Source organism: Pelodiscus sinensis, chromosome 1, assembly GCF_052426305.1.
Source record: "Pelodiscus sinensis isolate ZL-2025 chromosome 1, ASM5242630v1, whole genome shotgun sequence".
In the NCBI taxonomy this organism is placed as follows: domain Eukaryota; kingdom Metazoa; phylum Chordata; order Testudines; family Trionychidae; genus Pelodiscus; species Pelodiscus sinensis.
This window is the reverse complement of record NC_143052.1, coordinates 64,421,834-64,441,761: the sequence shown is the minus strand read 5'-3', so window position 1 is coordinate 64,441,761 and position 19,928 is coordinate 64,421,834. Positions and strand designations below refer to the sequence as shown.

General features: G+C 45.0%; 1 protein-coding gene across 1 annotated transcript in view; it reads left to right on the top strand.

The window, feature by feature from the left end:
• Window positions 1–6,706: 6,706 nt before the first annotated feature.
• The window catches only part of GRIP1 (glutamate receptor interacting protein 1), a 509,665-nt gene continuing 496,443 nt past the window's right edge, over window positions 6,707–19,928 (top strand). The window contains exon 1 of the mRNA XM_075931263.2: window positions 6,707–7,761. Coding sequence (XP_075787378.1) covers window positions 7,707–7,761 — 55 coding nt within the window. The 5' untranslated portion in view covers window positions 6,707–7,706. The remainder of the gene's footprint in view (window positions 7,762–19,928) is intronic.

Here is a 19,928-nt window from a genome sequence, read left to right as displayed (position 1 = left end):
CCTGCAAATTCTTCCAGTGGTTCCATGGAGACACTTGTCAGAAAGAGAAAATGACTGAAGAAGACTCTACAAAAATAAAAATCTTGTACATGACAGAGGTGATTTATTAGTTCTAGTCAGCGATAGAAATAACATCAACTATTTCTTTAATATTCAATATTATTATTCCTTAAAAGTCAGTCCATGTTTAGAATTTTTAATAGCTCTGGAAAATATCCAAAATAGCAGCTGGGATTTTATGACTTCTGTAGGACTTTTTGAAATCCTGCAGTCAGTCCTATGGAATTTTTACTCTTTTAAAGTGATGGCACTATGAAGTAGATGGAAACTAGGTTATTTTAAACTGACAACAAAAGCATGGCAATCCAACACTAATTTGGATCACAGAAATGCAATTCTGCAGAAGTCTAACAACGGTAAAAAGAAAATTGCAGGATCAAAAAGTGTTAGGGCTCAATGGAGCTTTGTTATATCCAGAATGTGGAAATCCCATTGGAAAGGCAAGGTAGTAGAGGAGATGCAGTGGTTTGGAATGTGAATGGTACAAAAAGATCTGAAATTTTATTTAATTTATTCTCTTGAATACACAAAACTAAGGAAGTTAGATAAACAGAAATTAAAAGGCACAGTGTCAAAAGAGAAATCCCTATAATCTACATGGAAATATTTTAGACACACCATAATAGAGGTTTAATTTATATGTGTATGCCAAATTAAAAAATATTGTACGAGAAAGAGAGAAACAAATGCCACTGTGGCTAAAGAACAAAGTAAAAGAAGCAGAGAGAGGCAAAAAGGCATCCTTTAAAAAGTAGAAATTTAATCCTACAGAGAAAAACAGAAAGGAGCACAAACTCTGGTAGGTAAAGTTGGTAGCGCTGGAACAATTTTTCAGTGGGGTGCCGAGTTACATCCCTCCGCTGACACCTGTTTGTGCTCCTCCAATGGTTGACAACTTCCTGGACTGGACTGACACAATGGTGCTCAGTCTGCCAGGTCCAGAAGAGTTGGCAACCTTGGCCCCTTGCCACCCCAGACCGGGATCAGACGGCAGCAGAGTCCCCAGGGCCAGTGGCAAAGATCCTGGGTCTGGTAGGCTATGGAGACCGTGACTGAACCCCAAGGACCAGAAGAGCCCTCAAGGTCAATAGGTTAAGGGACTCCAGGCAGGACTAAGGATGTTAAGGACTAGTTAACTATCCGATAAGCAAACGCTTATTGAATAGTCAGTCGACTAGTCGATTCCCACCCCTTGCTGCCTCTATCAGATAGAGGAAGCAAAGGGGAGAGGGAGGGAAGAGGACTACTTCAAAGTGACAGTGTTCCACAGTTGATCCTGTGATCAGCTGTGCAGCACTGCCGCTTTGAAACACTGAGGCAGCGTTTAAAGGGACAGCACCGCACAGCTGATCCCTGGCTCAGCTGTGCAGTGCTGCCCCTTTGAAATGCTGTCTCTGCGTTTCAAAGGGGCAGCACTGTATGGAGCCTGAGGTCACTCTGTGTGGCGCTACTTTGAAACACAGGTGGCATTTCAAAGGGGCGGCACTGCACAATTAATCCTGGGCTCTGCTATGTGGTGCTGCCCCTTTGAAATGTCGCTATAGCATTTCAAAGCGACAGTGCCATATGGAGCCTGGGATGAGCTGGGGAGTCCCCAGCTGACCCCGGGTTCTGGGGAAATGCTGCGCAGAACCCGAGGTCAGATGCAGGAATGTCACATGGCTGGGAGTCCCTAGCTGACCCAGGGCTCCACGTGGCATTTCAAAGCAGCAACACACCATGGACCCTACAGTCAGTGGGGGCCTCTCAGTCCCCCACTGACCCAAGGCTCCATGATGGCGCTTCTGCTTTGAAATGCACAAGAGTCCTTGCTGGGGACTCTTGTACATTTCAAAGCTGGCACGAGGCATGTAGCCCGGAGTCAGCGGGACCCTTTTCAAAGGTCTGATTTGTCTTGCGTACCTCCAAATTTCATTCCAATACTTACTATAAAATCGGACATAAAATTACACAAGTGTCACAGCACACTATTACTGAAAAATGGTTTACTTTCTTATTTTCACCATATATTTATAAAATAAATCAATGTGAATATAAATATTGTACTTAAATTTCAATGTATAATAAGTAGAGCAGTATAAACCAGTCACTATGAAATTTTAGATTGTACTGACTTAGTTAGTGCTTTCTATACAGCCTGTTGTAAAACTAGTCATATATCTAGATGATTTGATGTACCTCTTGGAAGAGCTTTGACTATCCCCAGAGATATATATACCTCTGGTTGAGAACCACAGCTGTTGGCTAATACATTGCATTACTTCAACAGGAAGCTTGGCATATACACACAGACTAATGTATTATTGTAATACGTATCTCATGCAATGTATCAGCTTGTCCTAAGTAAACAAGTTATATTTATGATACAAAAGTAGGATGAAAATCAGAAAAAAGAATAGTATTTTTTGTAAAATCTGAGTTTAAAAAAAATCAGTTTAAATGGAAAACAAAGGGACTTAAGCATAGTACAGATGAAAGATAGATACCTTTGGAAGATTGTTTGAATTAGCAGGATGAAGACTAAGAAATATGGGGATGTGGTATACAAGAAGCAGAAAAATGGAGTAAGGAGAAAATAGTAAATGGATGGGGTGAAGAAGAATCAAAAAACAAGTAGAAGATACGAGTGAGAGAGTTTGGGCGAAAGGGCAGATTTTAGGCACTAACCTACATACAAACTGGCACAAATAAAAATCTGTGAAATAAAATAAAATTAGTTATTTAAGTGCAAATGTGTGTTTGTGGACACTTATTTCACAGTAAGTGGATAAGGTCAATTTAAATATAAGAGGTGTGATAAAGTAAGGAACCTGAAATATCTATTCAGAGGGCTTTCATTCAATAACAATAGTTTTTTACATTCAGATCACAGGTATAATAATGGTGCCTAAACCTAATGGCTGGTCAAAATTATATGGAGAGAAAAACGACAAGAGAATAAACCAAACCATGGTGGGTACTTACTACATTTAATATGTGCTTGCTAAACCAATTTGCTCTAGAAATCAAATTGGGAATTATAGGTGAGGAGAACATCCACTTACATCTCTACCTTTGCGCCATCCAGGCAACACATGCAACCAGAACCTTTCATATTCTGGGGGAAGTAGCATCACTATAGTTAGGCTGAGACATAGTTTAGTGTTGAACAGTCAATTTTCAAAGTATTCTAAAATCTATTTGCTTAATCAGGTTGCTTGAAAATGTGCTCTCCACTTTTGAGTCTGGAAAGATCATCTGAGCAAAAAATTCCTGAGATATAATTCCTTAACTTAAAATTATATCTGTCCATCTTTCCCTTAGAGCTGGGATCAAGCCATGACTCTGATCCTCCCCAAATAGGAATCACCCACTCAGAACTGATCTCAGCTAGTGTCCAGCACCTACTGCTCCTGAATAATACTTAAAGTTATTCAAGGTATTACTTGCATCTCTAAAGTGATTTGAGACAAGCTGACAAAGCCAGTGAAGTCATTTGCACCTGGGAGGCAGGATGGGGGAAATCTGCTGCAAGCCAACATTTGCAAGCAGCCTGAGAACAATGAGTTGGTGCACTCCAGGTGACATAGCGTGTGGCCATTGAACCTGTCTGGTAACCATGTTCTGTAAGTGTGAATCTTCACCTTAGCAGCTTTCTGCCTGCATTCTACGGGAACATATTCTGGACTTCTTGTCTTAAGAGCAAAGCTTCTGATTTAAGAGTCACTATTTCAGAGTGCTCTAAAATTCAAATATATACTCATGTTTTTCTTTAGATGTATTGGGAAGAAAAACAACATTAGCTAAAGACAAGATGAAAAACACTGAGAGGCAGTAGCATTAGGGTAATACAATCATGCCACATGCTCCTTGTCCTTTACCTCAACAATGGAATGGAGATCAAAGATAAGCAAGAAGCTGTGACTCTCTTCAGTGTCACCACGATCCAAGGCTTTCTGAGCATCAGGAAACACACCCATAAAAGAGCCCTGCTTTAAGGACTGGCTTACTGTCAACATTGATAAATGTGCTGCCAGGATGCTGTCATCAGTTTAAAGAGTAATTTGTTTATCATGAAAAAGAAACAGGGATTTCCTCTGGCCCCATATTTCTACCAGAATACATGCAATCTACACAAAGCAAATGTTCAAACCTATCAATATCACCTCCTCAAAATACTTTGGTTTCTGTGAAAAGGGGATTTGTAGGGAATGTCAGACACTGGAAAAAAAATAGCTATGTAGCTCCCTCTTAAAAGTCATGGCAAGAAAATGAACTATATTTTGTCTCTTCTGTCTCATCACAATATTGCTGTGCCAGGCATAGAGTCAGCAAATACAAACTGAGGTCATTAGGTTAAAGGGTTCTCTTGTACAGCTCCCTCAATAAGGAGATGGCACTAATAATCAAAGGGCTCTAAAATCTGCAGCCCTGAGGCAGTTGTCCTGAAAACTGGTTTGCTGCGATAGGTGCTAGAAAACTTTGTGGTGCAAATATGGGTATTTTGATTTCAGGGCTGTCAATACTATTTCCAAAGGGTGGTATGCACCTTTGACTCTATTTCCTAATTTTTCCCAGTGTAGCAACTCTACATGCACTCAGTATTCTAGAGCAAGGGTCATTGTGGCGTAATATTAAATGTTAATGAAATGTTTAGGCACTGACTTAACTAGAATTTCTGTGATGTGATTGTCAGTGCGCAGTGACTAACAGAGTATCTCTGGGTTATTTTTGGTCATTAGGAAAGGGATAGCTAATAAGTCAGAAAGTATCATATTGCCTCTATAGAAATCTATGGTATGCCCACATATTGAATACTGTGTGTAGAAGTGGTTGACCCATTCAAAAGAACATATACTGCAATTGAGAAAGGTACAGAAAAGGGCAACAAAGATGATTAGGTTTATGGAAAAACTTTCATGTGTGGAGAGACTAATAAGAGCTGACTAAGAGGGAATATGATAGAGGTCTATAAAATTATGACTTGTGGGAGATAGTACATATGGAAGTGTTATTTACTCCTTGTAACTCCTCCTTAGGGGTGTCAGCCGATGGTCAGGGCAGTGTGTGTGTGTGTGCGCTGAGAAAAGGTTTAACGTCCGTGACTTTACTGCTAGGACCGGGGTCCCATCGCAGAGGGCAGCCAACAGGCTGACAGACGCCCCTGTTTATAGGAAGAGCTCAGATTTTAGCTGCTAGAATACAGGATCCCTTCACAGCGGGCAGTCTAGGGAAGAGTGAGAGATGCCCCAACGTATCTGTCACCTGGGAGTGACACGATCCAAATGCCCAAGCTCCTCCTATACCTGTCCCTTATGACCGGCTGAAGTTCTTTTAAATTGTGCTTGGTTCTGTTACAGCAACTGAAGGAGTCAGGTTAAAACTTAAACAGTTACAGGTTTATTCAAAAGACTTATAAAAGCATATGGTTACAATGGCTATTGCTCTCTTTCTTAACTGCTAGCAAATACAGATCTTAAAAATGGTTACAAAGAAAATAAAGATAGAAAATAGAAATAATGGTACCAAGTGACAGCTTAATCTTTAAAGAGCTCTAAGTCTATGTGTACACTTAAGACAAAGGACCACATCCAGGTACAATTTTTACCCCCTTCTGTGCCTCTCGACTCCAGCGGGTCAAGCCAGGGCCGGTCCCTCAATTCCTAGGAAAGACGAATACGAAGTGGGCGTCCCCGTGGAACCTCGGGAGGTCAAAACACCTAACCCAACCAGCAGATAGATGGTAGATTGACACTCAGAGTAAATGTGCTGCTCGACTCATCTTTATACCCTTGGAGGCCCGTATCCTCTTTCTTATCTAAAATGCCGAATTGTACTGGTCCGTTTTGTGGCACCAGTTCTTACAAGGGAGTTTCAAATAATTTACACTTGTAAGAGAGGAAGATAGCTAAATTAGGAGTGCCGAATATTCTTTGCTGGGCGGGAGATTCCTCCCCCCGCAGACGGCTGTGTGTTCGTATCAATATGGGATTTAGTCAAGGGCACTCCTCAGCAGCCTCTTGGTCAGCAATTGGCATATCTCTGTTTACAGCCATTCACGGTCACTGAGCCTGCATATCCAGGCAAGCAAAAATGGATGTTACAAGGGGGGTTCCTGTCTGGCTACAAGGGGTCACCAAATGAAATTAGTAGGCTGCAGGTTTTAAATAAAAGAAAATATTGCTTCACACAACACAAGTCAACCTGTGGAACTTCTTGACATAGGATGTGGTGAAGCCAAGACACCAAGCCTACGTTTATACTACCCAGTTATTTTGAAATATGTTATTTCAAAATAATAATTCCCAAAATAACTATTTTGAAATAAGTGTATTCCTCTTCACAAGCAGGAGTTATTATTTTGACATAACAAACCATTATTTAAAAAAAAAAAAAAACGGGCTTGGTAGTGTGGATGCTCCCCAGTGTAGAGATGCCTTAGCATGCTTCAAAAAAGAACTAATTAAGTTCATGGAGGATAGGTCCATCAATGACTATTAGCCAGAATAGGCAGGGATGATATCCCTTAGTCTGTTTGCCAGAGGCTGGGAATGGGCAACTGGGGATGGATCACTTCTCTTTGAGGCACCTCAAATTTGTCACTGTAGGGAGACAGGAAACTGTGCTAGATGGACCTTTGATCCGATTTCTGATGTTACATTGCCAACAAGAACTCTCCTCTCCCACAGTCACCTGTTTTGACACCATAAACCATGAAATCACTTGAGCACTTTGAGAACAGAATTAGACACTTCTCCCCTCCACCGAAGACAATGCAAGATGAAACAGCTGTTTCAGTGTAGCACTGGAATGTAGATGCAGATGGCCTCTTTCCATCCTAAAATAGATTTGATAATTGTTGCAGGCAGAAACAAGGTCTCTAGATGCATTTTCCATTGCAAACGAGAAGGACCCAGTGCAGGCCCCTTTTTCAGTTGTGCCTAGTAACTCAACCTACAAGGCCAGACTGGGCTGTGAGGCGGATGCCTGGGCAAAGAGCAGTCCTGCCCTAGAGCTGCAGGAGTTTTCAGACCTGCAGGCTGTTGTTGCTTCTGCTTGTAGCTGTGCCCTCATCCTCGATAGGAGCAGCCCGATTACCTCCACAGGCAAACCACCTGCCTTCTGAGCAGGCGGCAGAAGTTGGTGCTTTTGGTAAACACTTTGGCCCAGGCGGACCAAGGAAGCCAGGCGTGGGGCTAGAGACTCAGGGTGCGAGTGGCCCTGCCGGAGACAGAGCCGCGGCTCTCGCCTCTTACCTGGCGGCCCACTGGGAGGGTGCTGCTCTCCCCCGCCCTGCGCGGCGCCTGGTTCACACCCCCTCGCTCCCTGCCTGCCTTGCGGGGAGTCCTCTGGGGCCCCGCCGCCAGGAGCCCAGCGCCGCTCGCCTCCATTGTGCGGCACCGGCGGCGGAGTGGAGAGGCCAGCACCCTGCCCACCCCGCCTTGTCCCCGGCTGAACCGGCCAGAGTCCCCCCCTCCCCTTCTCCTCCCCCGCCCAGCTGCGTCCTCCCCCCTCCCCGCCCGCCACAGCGAGGCTGCAGCTGCCCGGCGGAGCTGCCGAGTTTCCCCGGGAGTGCGGGAGGAGGGGGCGCCGCCACCGCCTCGCCCTGCAATGTGCCGCCCGCCGCCGCCGCTGCAGCCGTGAGCAGCCGGGCGCGCGCGGGAGCCATGCCGGGCTGGAAGAGGAACATCCCCACCTGCCTGCAAGCCGAGCCGGAGCGAGGTGAGCCCGCCGCGGGCTGGGGCCGGGGCTGGCGCCTTGAGCAAGGGAGCGGGGGCTGCGACGCCGCCGGGGCCTCTTGCTCCTCCTTCTCCGGCAGGCAGAGGCAGCCGCGGAGACCCGGGCGGTGCGGGGGGAGGAAGCGGAGCCCGGCTCCGGGAGCCGAGCACAAAGCGGGAGCGAACGGCGTGCGGGCACCGAGAGCGCGGCGGGAGGGTGTGGGGGCACCGTTCCCTGCTGCTAACTTTCCCGCCCGGGGCAGCGCGCCAGCTCTCGGGTTTGTGGCTTCCCCCTCGGGCCTCCCCCTGCGGCTGTGAGCGCGGGGGGCCGCCTCGCCGGGTGGCTTTGCAAACTTTCCGCGTGTTCCCTGGAGCCCGACCCTTGGCTGGCCCCGCGCAAGGCAGGGTTATAGAGTTTCAGAGAGGCGGCACTACCCAGGAGAAAGCCGAGAGGGGGCTGTCGATGGTGTGAGTGAAATTCAATATCAGAATGGGGTTTTCCCCCCAAAGCTTGGGCCTGGTTCGCTTCCTACTTACACTTGGGTAGATCGGCAGTAACTCCCAGTGGTGTAAATCCAGTTCCGTGGGTGTAAAACTTCCTCTTGTAAAAGCTCCTGCAGTTTTAAGCCTCTCGGTGCAGTTGCGCTGGTATTATTGGTTGCAATTTAGGGCACGTCTACACACACAAGTTGCACCAATGAAGCCAGTATCTGTATGTAGCTCTGAGAATGTTTGCAGAGTATTTGATTTCTTATTACTATTATTGCGGTGTCTTGCGGGTTACCAATGTTATAAATGGTCATTCAAGGAGGTACATTAGAATGAAACTTTTAAAACGAAGCCTCAGCTTGGTGCTTTTGTGCAAAAGGCAGCAGTTGTATTCATGATCTTGTCTTGTGGTCAATGTATGTAACTTCTAGACTCCCAGCTGAATGTAAATCTCATCTAATGCTAGAGGAATGTATGGAAGTGGCTAGGAGGAGTGGGTCTAAACGACTGGTTCTTAGAAGTTGTCAGGATTGCAGAACTGCGAGAATGTTGAAAACATTGGGTGGGAAATCCTGCAGCTTCTTTTCAGAGGGGATGATGGCATCTTAAGTATTCTTACAGTTTTAATAACAATGAAAAAAATCTGGAAAATCCCATTAAAAAACTTTAAGGAGATCAACAAGGGATTGGTAGCAGCGTTGTCAAACGAAACCTTATAGTGTAGGATTATTTGGTTAATGTTAAATCCTGTAACAAAATGATGGATTTGATGTTTTCTGGTCACTCTCAAAGTCAGAAATGGCTTGCATTTATTTTATATGGAATAAAATGACAACTTAGTCATTGTAGCTGCAAAACCGAATTCTGACTGTTACTAGGGATTACTTTGTCTCTGCTTAGTGGAAGGATTATGTCTATAATAGAGAAAAAATACCCAGTAAAACATTAACATTTGGGGAAATTGTAGACTCTACCTATTTCATTATATGTAGAAAGCTATAAGTTTTTGATACACCTGTACTACTTGTGATCCAAGTTTCAGTGTACAGTCACATGTACTCCTCTAGATGGTAGAGCAGGTCTTTGGTTTTCCTATAACTAATGAGCCAGGGAATTTATTTCTGTTGGCTGTTTTGGATACATCTACATATTGCTAAGAAAGAATGTAATTTTTTTCCCAATATTCAAAGTGAGATTTTTTTGATCTGCTATGAGGAGGAGACTTCTAGTTTGAGGCTGGATATTGAAGCCTATTTTGGAAGTGTTTTGTGTGTTGTATGTCATTAAAGTAGTAATGACTATGACAATGTACAGTAATTTAAAAGGATAATTTAAAAGGAGAATGCTAGCATTCATTTCAACCATGAGAAACTAAGTATCCTTGTCTGTTACTTAATATAATATATTATTACACATATACATTCAAATCCTATATACATATTTTTGACATGAGTAAACGTGTGTTGGGCTGTGGAAAAACACAGAAATGAATAGATGACTGAACTGACACAATATGCTAGCTGTTTCTTAGAAATGTGGGAACTTTCAAAGATTATCTAATCTGTATTGCAGAAATAGTGAAAGCAAAAAATCCATTTTGTGGACAATATTGGAGTCAGGAATTAATTATTGTACTTCTGCTTTATCTTTTTTAAATAGTGCGCACAGTTATTTTTGGATATCTTTTTGAAAACTGTCTTTCTATATCAGCTAAGATGCTAATTTGTAAACAGTTCATATTTATGTTTTCTGTTTAGTATCTTATTTTCATTATGAAGCTCAGCAAATTAACATTTAGAAACCTTTATTATAGATGGGGTTTTTTTGGTATTTTATTTCTGCAGGATAAATAAAGCTCTTCAGAATCTACAGTAAATAGTTTCTTTCCAATGTTTCATTGTATATTGCTCAAGCTTAGCTAATTTAGCAGAATTTCAGTGCTACTTAGAATTAGATACAACTTTTTTTGCTTTTGTAATTCAGAAAAACAACGTGATCAGAATAAGTAACCACTTGTGAATTAGGTTGTCCTGAAGACTAGAGAGTAGATTAGATAAACCTTTGAAAATGACCAGTGTAGTAATGAAATGAAATAAGATTCATCTTCAGCTAATGTAGGAGTTTAATATGGCATCAACTTAAAAGGCAATTACAAAAACAGTTAGCCCAACTATCCAAAATTTAAATATTTCCCTCTGCTGTTTCCTGGCAATATTTTGATTCAGATACCATAGATTGTAGAGCATATGTACATTATGCTACAGGTTGGACCTCCCTGGTCCAGCACCTTTGGGACCTGAGCTATCCTCAACCAGGGAGTTTGTCGGACCAGGGGAGGTCAGTGCTCCCCTGCTGGCTGCTTGCTCCCAGGCTCCTCTCCTTGGGACTTGCTGCACTTGGCTCTGCTAAGGCTGGCCTGGCATGGGCTCCCCACCCAGCTGCCTGCATGCTGCCCCAAGGCCCCCCAGGGTTCCCAGCTGGGATGGCCTGGCTGCTGCTAGGGCAGGCCCTGCTGCTGCTGGGAATGCCCTGGGGTTCCCCAGCCGGACTGCCCACTTCAGCCGGGAGCTCCATGACTGGCGCTGCCCAATATGGCCCCATTACCATCAGGGATATCCTAGAGTTCCCAGCTGTGGCCACCCAGTAGCTGCCAGCGCTGGGTGGTGGGGAGACTGGCTGGGTCACCTCCTACTGGAAGCCCCGCTGCAGCTGGGGGTTCCCCAGCTGGAGCCGGGATTCCTAGGCCACCTGGACCAGCTGATGCCAGGAGTTGCCATTGCTTGGTCTAGCTGTTGCTCGCCCAGCCAGCGCTAACCAGCCCCTGGGGTTTTCTCAGCTGGTTCCCGCTCCCACCTCCTGGGCTCTTTGGTCCAGCAACATCCATGGCCCTGATGGACCATGGATGTGCTGGACCAGAGAGTCCTGGATTTGGGAGGTCCAACCTGTAGCATAATGTTTGTGTAGCAGCTATTTATTCTAATATCACAGCCATCTTTTACATACAAATTAACAAAATTATAAAATAAAATTGAATCTCATATTGACTCTTAAAGGGAATTTCATATATACATATGTAGTTTATTTTGGATTTACAGTCTTATCTATATACAGTCTTATCTATCAAATATTTGATCATTTTTAAGTACTTCTCAGTTGGGTGGCTTGGGAGAAGCTAGTCTTAGTCTTGATGCTATCCTATTAGCATCATAGTTTTGAGATACAGGTTTTTAATATTCTGTATAATTTGACCCAGTAACATCCATGAACTTTGAGTTAAGGTTGCTAAATGGCATATTTCATAAAGCAAACCACAATAAGCAAGGAAAAAAACTAAGATTTTCTACAGCCCATTTTCTCTTTTTCTAACAGTCTCCATCTCAACAACCTCAACTATCAAGTTTCCACTGGTAAAACCTCATGGGACCTAAGTTTCTGCTAGTGGGACTGAACAAATGGGAATGGCATAGGCAAAGCTGCTGAAGTCCTGATGCCACTGAGCAGTTTGATGCTACTCAAACTGCTTTGAAACACTGCGGGGAGCCCCATGCGGCATTTCAAAGTGGCCATGCCACATAGAGCCGGGTTCAGCACGGGAGTCCCCAGCTGGCCCCCAGCTCCATGCAGCGCCGTTGCTTTGAAATGCTGCGGGCAGCAAGGGGCTCAGTCAGTCCCCCTGGCCTGGTGCTCTCCGCATCGCTTTCACCTTTGAAGTGTAAGCAGCAGCCCCAGAGTTGTTGCCACACTTGAAAGGTGAGGCTCCTTTTATAGACTAATCTAGTAGTCGATGCAAATTATTAATTTAAATTTAACATCCCTAACCTCCACCCCACTACAGGCACTCAGCAGTGAGGCCAAACCCAACCCTTACGGTGTACAAGGGCACTCGTGCCATAGAATTTCCCCAAGATAATTCCTAGAGCATAGCTTTTAGAAAAATATCCAGTCTGGAATTTAAAATAGTGATGGAGAATCCACTGTCTTGCCTACTGAGAGTGAGAGATCATTGGGTCAGGGATTGTCTCACAAGAACATAAGAACGGCCATACAAGTCAAACCAATGGTCCATCGAGCCAAGTACCCTGGCTTCTGAGGGTGGCCAGTGCCAGATGTTTCAGAGAGAATGAACAGAACAGGGCAATTTATCACATGATCCATTCCCATTTGTTCAGTCCCAGCTTCTGGCAATCAAAGGTTTAGGGATATTCAGAGCATTTTGTTTTGTCCCTGACCCTTTTGGCCAATAGCCATTGATAATTAATGGAGGATACATTTAGCTAATATTTTTTAAAGCCAGTTATATTTTTGGTCTTCACAACTTCCCATGGAAGTGAGTTCCCCAGGCTGACTGCATGTGGTGTGAAGCACTTCCTCATATTTGTTTTACCTAGGCTGCCTATTAATTTCATTGAATGACACTGCTTTGTATATGATGTGAAAAGGTAAATAAAAGTCCCTATTCTGTTTCTCCGTACCATTTATGATTGTATATACCTCTATCATATCCCCCTTAGTCATCTCTTTTCTAAATTGAACAATCCAGGTCTTATTAATCTTTCCTCATATGGAAGGTGTTCCAGACCCTTAATCATTGTTGTTGCCTTTCTTTATACCTTTTCCAATTCTAATTTCATCTTTTTCAGATGGGGTGTGCAGAACTGCATATCCTATTCAAGATGTGAGCATACCATGGATTTATATAGTGGCATTATGATATTTACTTCCTCATTACCTATCCCTTTCCTAATGGCTCCTCACATTCTATTAGCTTTTTTTAAACTACTGCTTTACATTAAGCAGATGTTTTCAGAGAACTTTCTACAAAGACTCCCAAGATTTTTTTTGAATGTTAATGCTAATATAGATCCCATCATTGTGTCTATAGGAATTGTTTTTCCAGTGTGCATTACTTTGCATTTATCAACATTGAATTCCTAATCATCCAGCTTTGTGAGATCTCTTTGTAACAGTTCACAAATCTTTGGGGGACCATGCTATTTAGCTCTCCATTGTGAAAATGTGCCATTTCTTTTCTTTTAACCAGTTATCAATCCATGAGAAGACCTTTCCTCTTATCACTTGATTACATACTTTGCTTAGACCCTTTGGTGTGGGATTTTGTCAAAGGCTCTCTGAATCCCCACATACATTATATCTCCGGGATCACCCTTGTTCATATGTTTGTTGACCCCTCAAATAATTGTAATGCACACATCAATGGTTAACACTAAATATCCAAGAGAATTAAGAGAATGTGTTGTGGAACTGGGTTCTACAAGAGAACATGGAGAAAACACAGCTCTTCAAGGTGCGGGAGAGATTGGAGGGGCAAGGAAAACATTACAACTTTCTAGGAAATAATTCTCATCCATCTCAATTAACTAATACAGGTTGTACCTCCCTAAATTGGGACTCTGTAGTCTGGCAACGTCCATGGTCCAGCAGGGGCCTCAGTCAACGTGGAGAGCACTGTACCAGAGGGCTCAGGTGGTGCGGGGAATCTCATGATGCAGCTGGGAACCCTGCGGCAGGGGGTCCACTAGCACGGAGAATTCCGGTGGCACAGCCAGGAGTTCCACGTGAGGGACTCTGGCTGTGTAGGGAATCCCACAGGCGCAGGGAATTCCAGTGGTTTGTACCGCTCTGTTTGTACAGAGCGGTTCCCTGTAGTGATATGCTATTTAGGGAGAACTTAGGGTTCTACTGGTAGCACATCGCTTCAGGGAGCAGCTCTGTTCGAGCCGCCAGTGGTGTAGCCAGGAGTGCGACAGGGACTCAGGCAGTGTGGGGAGTCCCATGGAGTGGTGGGGTGAGCCCTGTGGCAGGGGGCTTTGGCGTCATAAGGAGCCCTGAGGCAGGGGACTCAGCCAGAGCTAAGAGCCTTGCATCAGGGGTCTCAGGTGGTGTAGCTGGGAGTCCCAGGGCTCAGCGGTCCAGCCAGGGCCAGCAGCACAGCTGGCTGAAGGCAGTGGCGGCTGGCTGGGGCCAGAAGCAGAGTTGGCAGTTTCCTGGGAGGCTGGTGACTGGGGACCTCCCCTGGTCCCTCAGATTCCTTGTTCGGGATGGGCCAGGTCCCAAGGATGCCAGACCATGGAGGTCCAACCTGTGATCATTGAGCAATACTAAAGCATTGGGAAATTAAACTTTGGAGTTCAATTTGCTAGCCCACATAATCTACCAATGTAAATTATTTTATTACATTATGATGGAGAAAAGGCTGGAGAGGCATGATTTCCATTTACAAAGGCTGTGTTAAGTCTTTTCCCAACATACTGTGTTCATATGTGTTTGACAATTCTGTCCTTTGCTATTGTTTCAACCAGTTTGCCTGGTATTGAAATCTATGTATGGGAAACCCTCACCATTCACAGTGGATGTGGGAATGCATCCGCCATGAATTGCAAATACTAGGAGCCACGGCTCCTGGACTCTATGGTGATATGCAGCTCCGGCTCTCCTCCCAGCTACCGGGGAGGTCCAGGCTGAGACATGGCAGTCCCGGCCTGCCCCAGCTTTTCCCCACTCTGGCTGTCGGTGGTGGGGGCAAACCTAAGCTGGTCTGGTTCCCTCCCTCTGGCTGCTGTGGCGGGGAGAGGTTGGGCCGGACTGAGGCCATGGCTGACCCAGCTCTTTCCCTCCGACCATCGGGGGAGGGGAATTGGGCCAACCGGCCCTCACCATCTGGCTGTGCAGGGGTGAGGCCACGTGGCTCTGGCTCTCCGGTGGCGAGGGGCAAGGCCGCATGGCTCCTGCATGACCCTGGACCACCATGGATGCCACACGTGTCTGCATGCCCCCCTTCCCCACCCAGGCCCTCACAAGGCTCTGCAGCTCCCACGTGCCCCTCCCCCAACCCGAGCCCCTGCGACTCCTGTGTGCCCCGCATCAGACAGAGGAGGAGCCACATGGCTCAATTTAAACTCTCACCCCACTGGAGGCACGCTGGCCCCAGATGTCCCTCCAGAAGTTGCCATGTGGGCAGGTGGCTGCCAGAGTGACAACCAGTCCCAGCTTGAGTTCAGGGGCTGGAGTGTCCCCTACGTCAGCACCCTGCCCCTGCAGCGGGCCTCTCCAGTGGCCCTCCTCCACCCGCCACAGGCCTCGTTGCCGCCCCCCCCCCCCCAGTCGCTGGAGGAGCTTTTTTAGCCCCCCCTACAGCGGGTCTCTCTGCCACTCCTTGCAATTTTCCTCCTCCCTGCCCCTCCCCCCAGAAGCCCAGCAGCAGCTTACCTTCAGTACTGCTGCTGCTTGGGAGTCGTGAATTGACAGTCCCTGCTGGGTTAGCAGAGGGAGGAAAGAAGGAAGCAGGGTGGCTATGTCGAGAGGGGCTATGGGACGCAGAGACATGATAACATCACTCTATAGTCCTGCAGGAAAAGCTTTTTAAAATAATATAGATAGATAATTTATATTGATAAGTTATGTGGAGTAGCAAATTGAACTCCAGAGTTTAATTTCCCAATGCTTTAGTATCTCTCAATGCTTATTAGTTTATTGAGATGGAGGAGGATTATTTCCTAGAGAGTTCTGATCTCGTCTTGCCCGTCCAATCTCTCCTGCACCTTGGAGAGTTGTGTTCTTCCTCCATGATCTCTTGTAGTACCCATTCCCACAACACATTTTCTTAATTCTCTTGCATATCTAGCATTAACCATTGATGTGTGCATATGATATGTATCTAAGATTTTTTTTTAAAGCTTACTGTAATAGCCAAGTGGGGGCAAATTGAAGAGCATGAATGTGAATTGTTTGGGAGCAATATACAAGTGTAGGATTTAAGAGTAGGTTAGGTGGGATCCTGTGATTATGAAGCAATAGGATATGTGGTGATGTGGGTGGATGGCAGTAGGGGATCTGAAGTGTTTGTTTATGGGGAAATTGAAGATAGGAGAAACATTGTTGAAAGAAATGGAACGGAAAGTAGTTCCACTATGATGGACTACATATGCCTTGTCAGAACACAAATCCTATTTCCTGAAGACCTTCTCCCCCCTAATCCCTATACTTTCTCCTATGATCCTACACACATTCTTTCTCTCCCTCTCTTCAACAACTCTGCTCAACACACAAATTCCTCTTTAGATTTAGCTGCCTGTTCATCTTTGGCTCCCCATGGTGTGGTATGTTTGAGAAGTCAAAAGTTTGTGGATGAACATGTTGTGGAAGTCATAAGGGTGATGATGGACATACAGTGCAGTGAGAATGGCCTTGTTGGGAAAGTGGAGAGCTGTGTGATCATCCTTGAAGGTCAGTCTGTGATGACACTAAGCTGGGGGGAGAGGTAGATATGCTTAAGGGCAGAGATAGGGTACAGAATGACTTAGACAAATTGGAGGATTGGGCCACAAGAAATCTGATGAGGTTCAACAAGGACAAGTGTAGAGTCCTGCACTTGGGACGGAAGAATCCCAAGCATAGTTACAAGCTGGGGACCAACCGGTTAAGTAGTAGTTCTGCAGAAAAGGACCTGGGGGTTACAGTGGATGAGAAGCTGGATATGAGTCAACAGTGTGACCTTGTAGCCAAGAAGGCTAATGGCACATTAGGTTGCATTAAGAGGAGCATTGCCAGCAGATCCAGAGATGTAATCATTCCCCTTTATTCGGCTTTGGTGAGGCCGCATCTGGAGTATTGTGTCCAGTTCTGGGCCCCCCACTACAAAAAGGATGTGGACGCATTGGAGAGGGTCCAGCGGAGGGCAACCAAAATGATTAGGGGGCTGGAGCATATGACTTATGAGGAGAGGCTGAGGGACTTGGGTCTGTTTAGCCTGCAGAAGCAAAGAGTGAGGGGGGATTTGATAGCAGCCTTCAACTTCCTGAAGGGAGGTTCCAAAGAGGATGGAGAGAGGCTGTTCTCAGTAGTGACAGATGGCAGAACAAGGAGCAATGGTCTCAAGTTGTGGTGGGAGAGGTCCAGGTTGGATATTAGGAAAAACTATTTCACTAGGAGGGTGGTGAAGCACTGGACTGGGTTACCTAGGGAAGTAGTGGAGTCTCCATCCCTAGAGGTGTTTAAGTCTCGGCTTGACAAAGCCCTGGCCGGGTTGATTTAGCTGGAATTGGTCCTGCCTAGAGCAGGGGGCTGGACTTGATGACCTTCTGAGGTCTCTTCCAGTTCTATGATTCTATGAGTTTACCCTTTTCTTGAGAGTGCCTCCTTTTTGCTGTGTGTGTGTCTGCATGCTCTTACTACTTCCAGGACGGGGTCGTGTGTCAGAACTCTCTCTCCTGAATTTGTCTTAGGTCCAGGCTTCTTTCTCCCTGCTCCGCAGTAGCTACTGAGGGTTTGGGAGGACCCAGGTCCACCCACTACTCTGGGACCTAGCCCAGGAATCCTATACATAGCAGTTTTCTGCTGTGTTCTGTTCATTTAAGTCCCATTGGTATTCTCACTTCCTGGACTACTTCTCCATGGCCCTATGCAGTCCTTGCCCTTATCTCAGGGTCTTGTCTCAAAGTCCCAGCGGCACTATATTCAGGGTTCTGCAGCTCTTCTCATCAGCCAAGCCTCCCTCAGCAGCAGCTGACCTTGGGCCTCAGTCCTGTCTCCAATAAGCTCTCCACAGTGAGCTGTCCATTGTCCTGCTGCTCTCTGTAAGCCAGTCACCGGACAGCATTCTTCAAGCTCCAAAGAGGAACTTGCCTGGCTTGCTTTATACTGGCTTGCTGGACTCAGATTGGCTGCCTCTTGCACAGCCGCTCCAGGGAGCATGGACAACTTCTGTACTGCTCTTTTTCTTGGGTGGAGTATGATAAGGTCACAAGCCTCCAGCAGGGGCTTTGGGGCTAGTTCAGTCCCAATGCATCTATATTGAGGGTTCAACTCTTAAATGGCTTCCTGTTACTATTGCTTCTGCTCTCTACCACACTACTGCAGCAGTACCAGGGGAGCACTGCTGTGGGAAACTCTTCATCTTCAGTTGCATCACTGCAGAGACTCATCTCATCTAATACTCCAGTGGTTTTGTGAAGTCGGCCCAGTGCAACCAGCTGTCTGTGCTACGTCACTGGCTCTTTAAAAGCTGTCCATGGTGCTGCTTCCTTGTTGTGCTGAGAAATCTTACAAAGACTAGTATCTTGATGCAAATGCACAACACCCTCCCTTTATCCCAGATTCACTGATCAGCTGAGGAACCTTCTTGGTCCCACTCTACACACATCTTACATATCTGTACTTAGCCTCTTCTGGCAAAATTATGACAGCACCATAATTCTTGCTGCACAGCCATCTCCTGGACTCACTAGAATTATGTCCAGAGAACACAGCTGCTGAGTCAGAGATGTGGCCAGTCGGACACGTTTCAAATGACTTAAAATAAAAGTAATCAAGTTTAGCCAAAATTAGCTGCTCAAGTCTATATTCTGAATAAAGAGAGTAACTTTGTGTTTAATTTAAAAGTTTTGAAGAATAACTATGACAGCATGTATGTGTGACCATGGATGCAAGGGTGGAAGTGATAGGGGACCTTCATGGAGATCCAAAATGAAGTGAGGAAAACAGGGTAACACTTAAAAAATTCTCCTTTTTTTAAAAAAAAAGTCTTTTCTGTAAAAATTAGTAAATATTTTTCTTTATACATTGCATCAAACATTCACTTGGCCTCTGGAGAACTATTATTCCAAACCCAGAGAAAAATCCAGTAAATTAAATGTGAAAGTGGGTTTTTAGTCTTTAGTGCAAATTGCAACACATCCTTTAACTATGGAGTTTGTACTGCTTCCTTCATAATTTAATACTATAATGAAACAGCATCTATAGTGACTGGCCTTTCTTGGATTCCACTATTAAGATTACCATGAGTGAGCATCCTCTTTTAGAGGGCTGCAGTTATGCTCTGGTTGAGTTATGAAATTAACCTATGGCTGTTGTGACAAACCTTGTCTCTTCAGAAATGACAAGAAGACTCACAAGCATAAGATGATGTATCATTAAAATTCAGGGCACGCTTTCCCTAAGTTTTTTCTGTGTAAGTTACTACACTAAATCCAGTTATAAAATGCTCTTTAGGTGGCATTTGAGCAAACACTTTGAGAAGAATAACATTTCTGGAATACAATATTATTCGATATTCCTTCCAGTCAAGTTACATTAAATAAATAAAAACATTTGATGGGACTCCAGTCTCTGCTTTCATAGCTGATCAAATTTGACAGGAATGTAACATCTGCTTGTCTTGTGTGTTCCCTGCAGAACTGCTTGGCATCACTGAGTGTATACACATGGTTAAAAAGCATATTTATTTTATTCTATATAAAATGAATGAGCACCTGTTCTTATCTCCAGGAATGCTTGCTAGGTTAAACGTACAGTTGTTATAGCTGACTCCCACAGTCTTGCCCCGATAACGGAATGCCCAGTAACAGAAAAAACAGGAGACAATAACCCCTTTCTTTTCCGCTGCTGCTCCTTGAAAGACACGAAAAAAGATGGATTTCGCAGTATGCCTCAAAGATCAACACAATCTGCATGAAGAGAGAAGTCCAATTCCCAAATCTGGAAGGGCACCATAACAGCAGTCCTCTGACTGTTAAACTGGGGTTTGCTCCATTTCAGTCATTTACACTGGCAGTATTGCTCAGGGAGAGAGGCAGTCTTTCAGATGATACATTTCTTAATTTTTTTTGTGGCTCTGTAGGTCAAATCCAATACCTTGAAGTTTGCCCAGAATCCTATGGGCAGCAA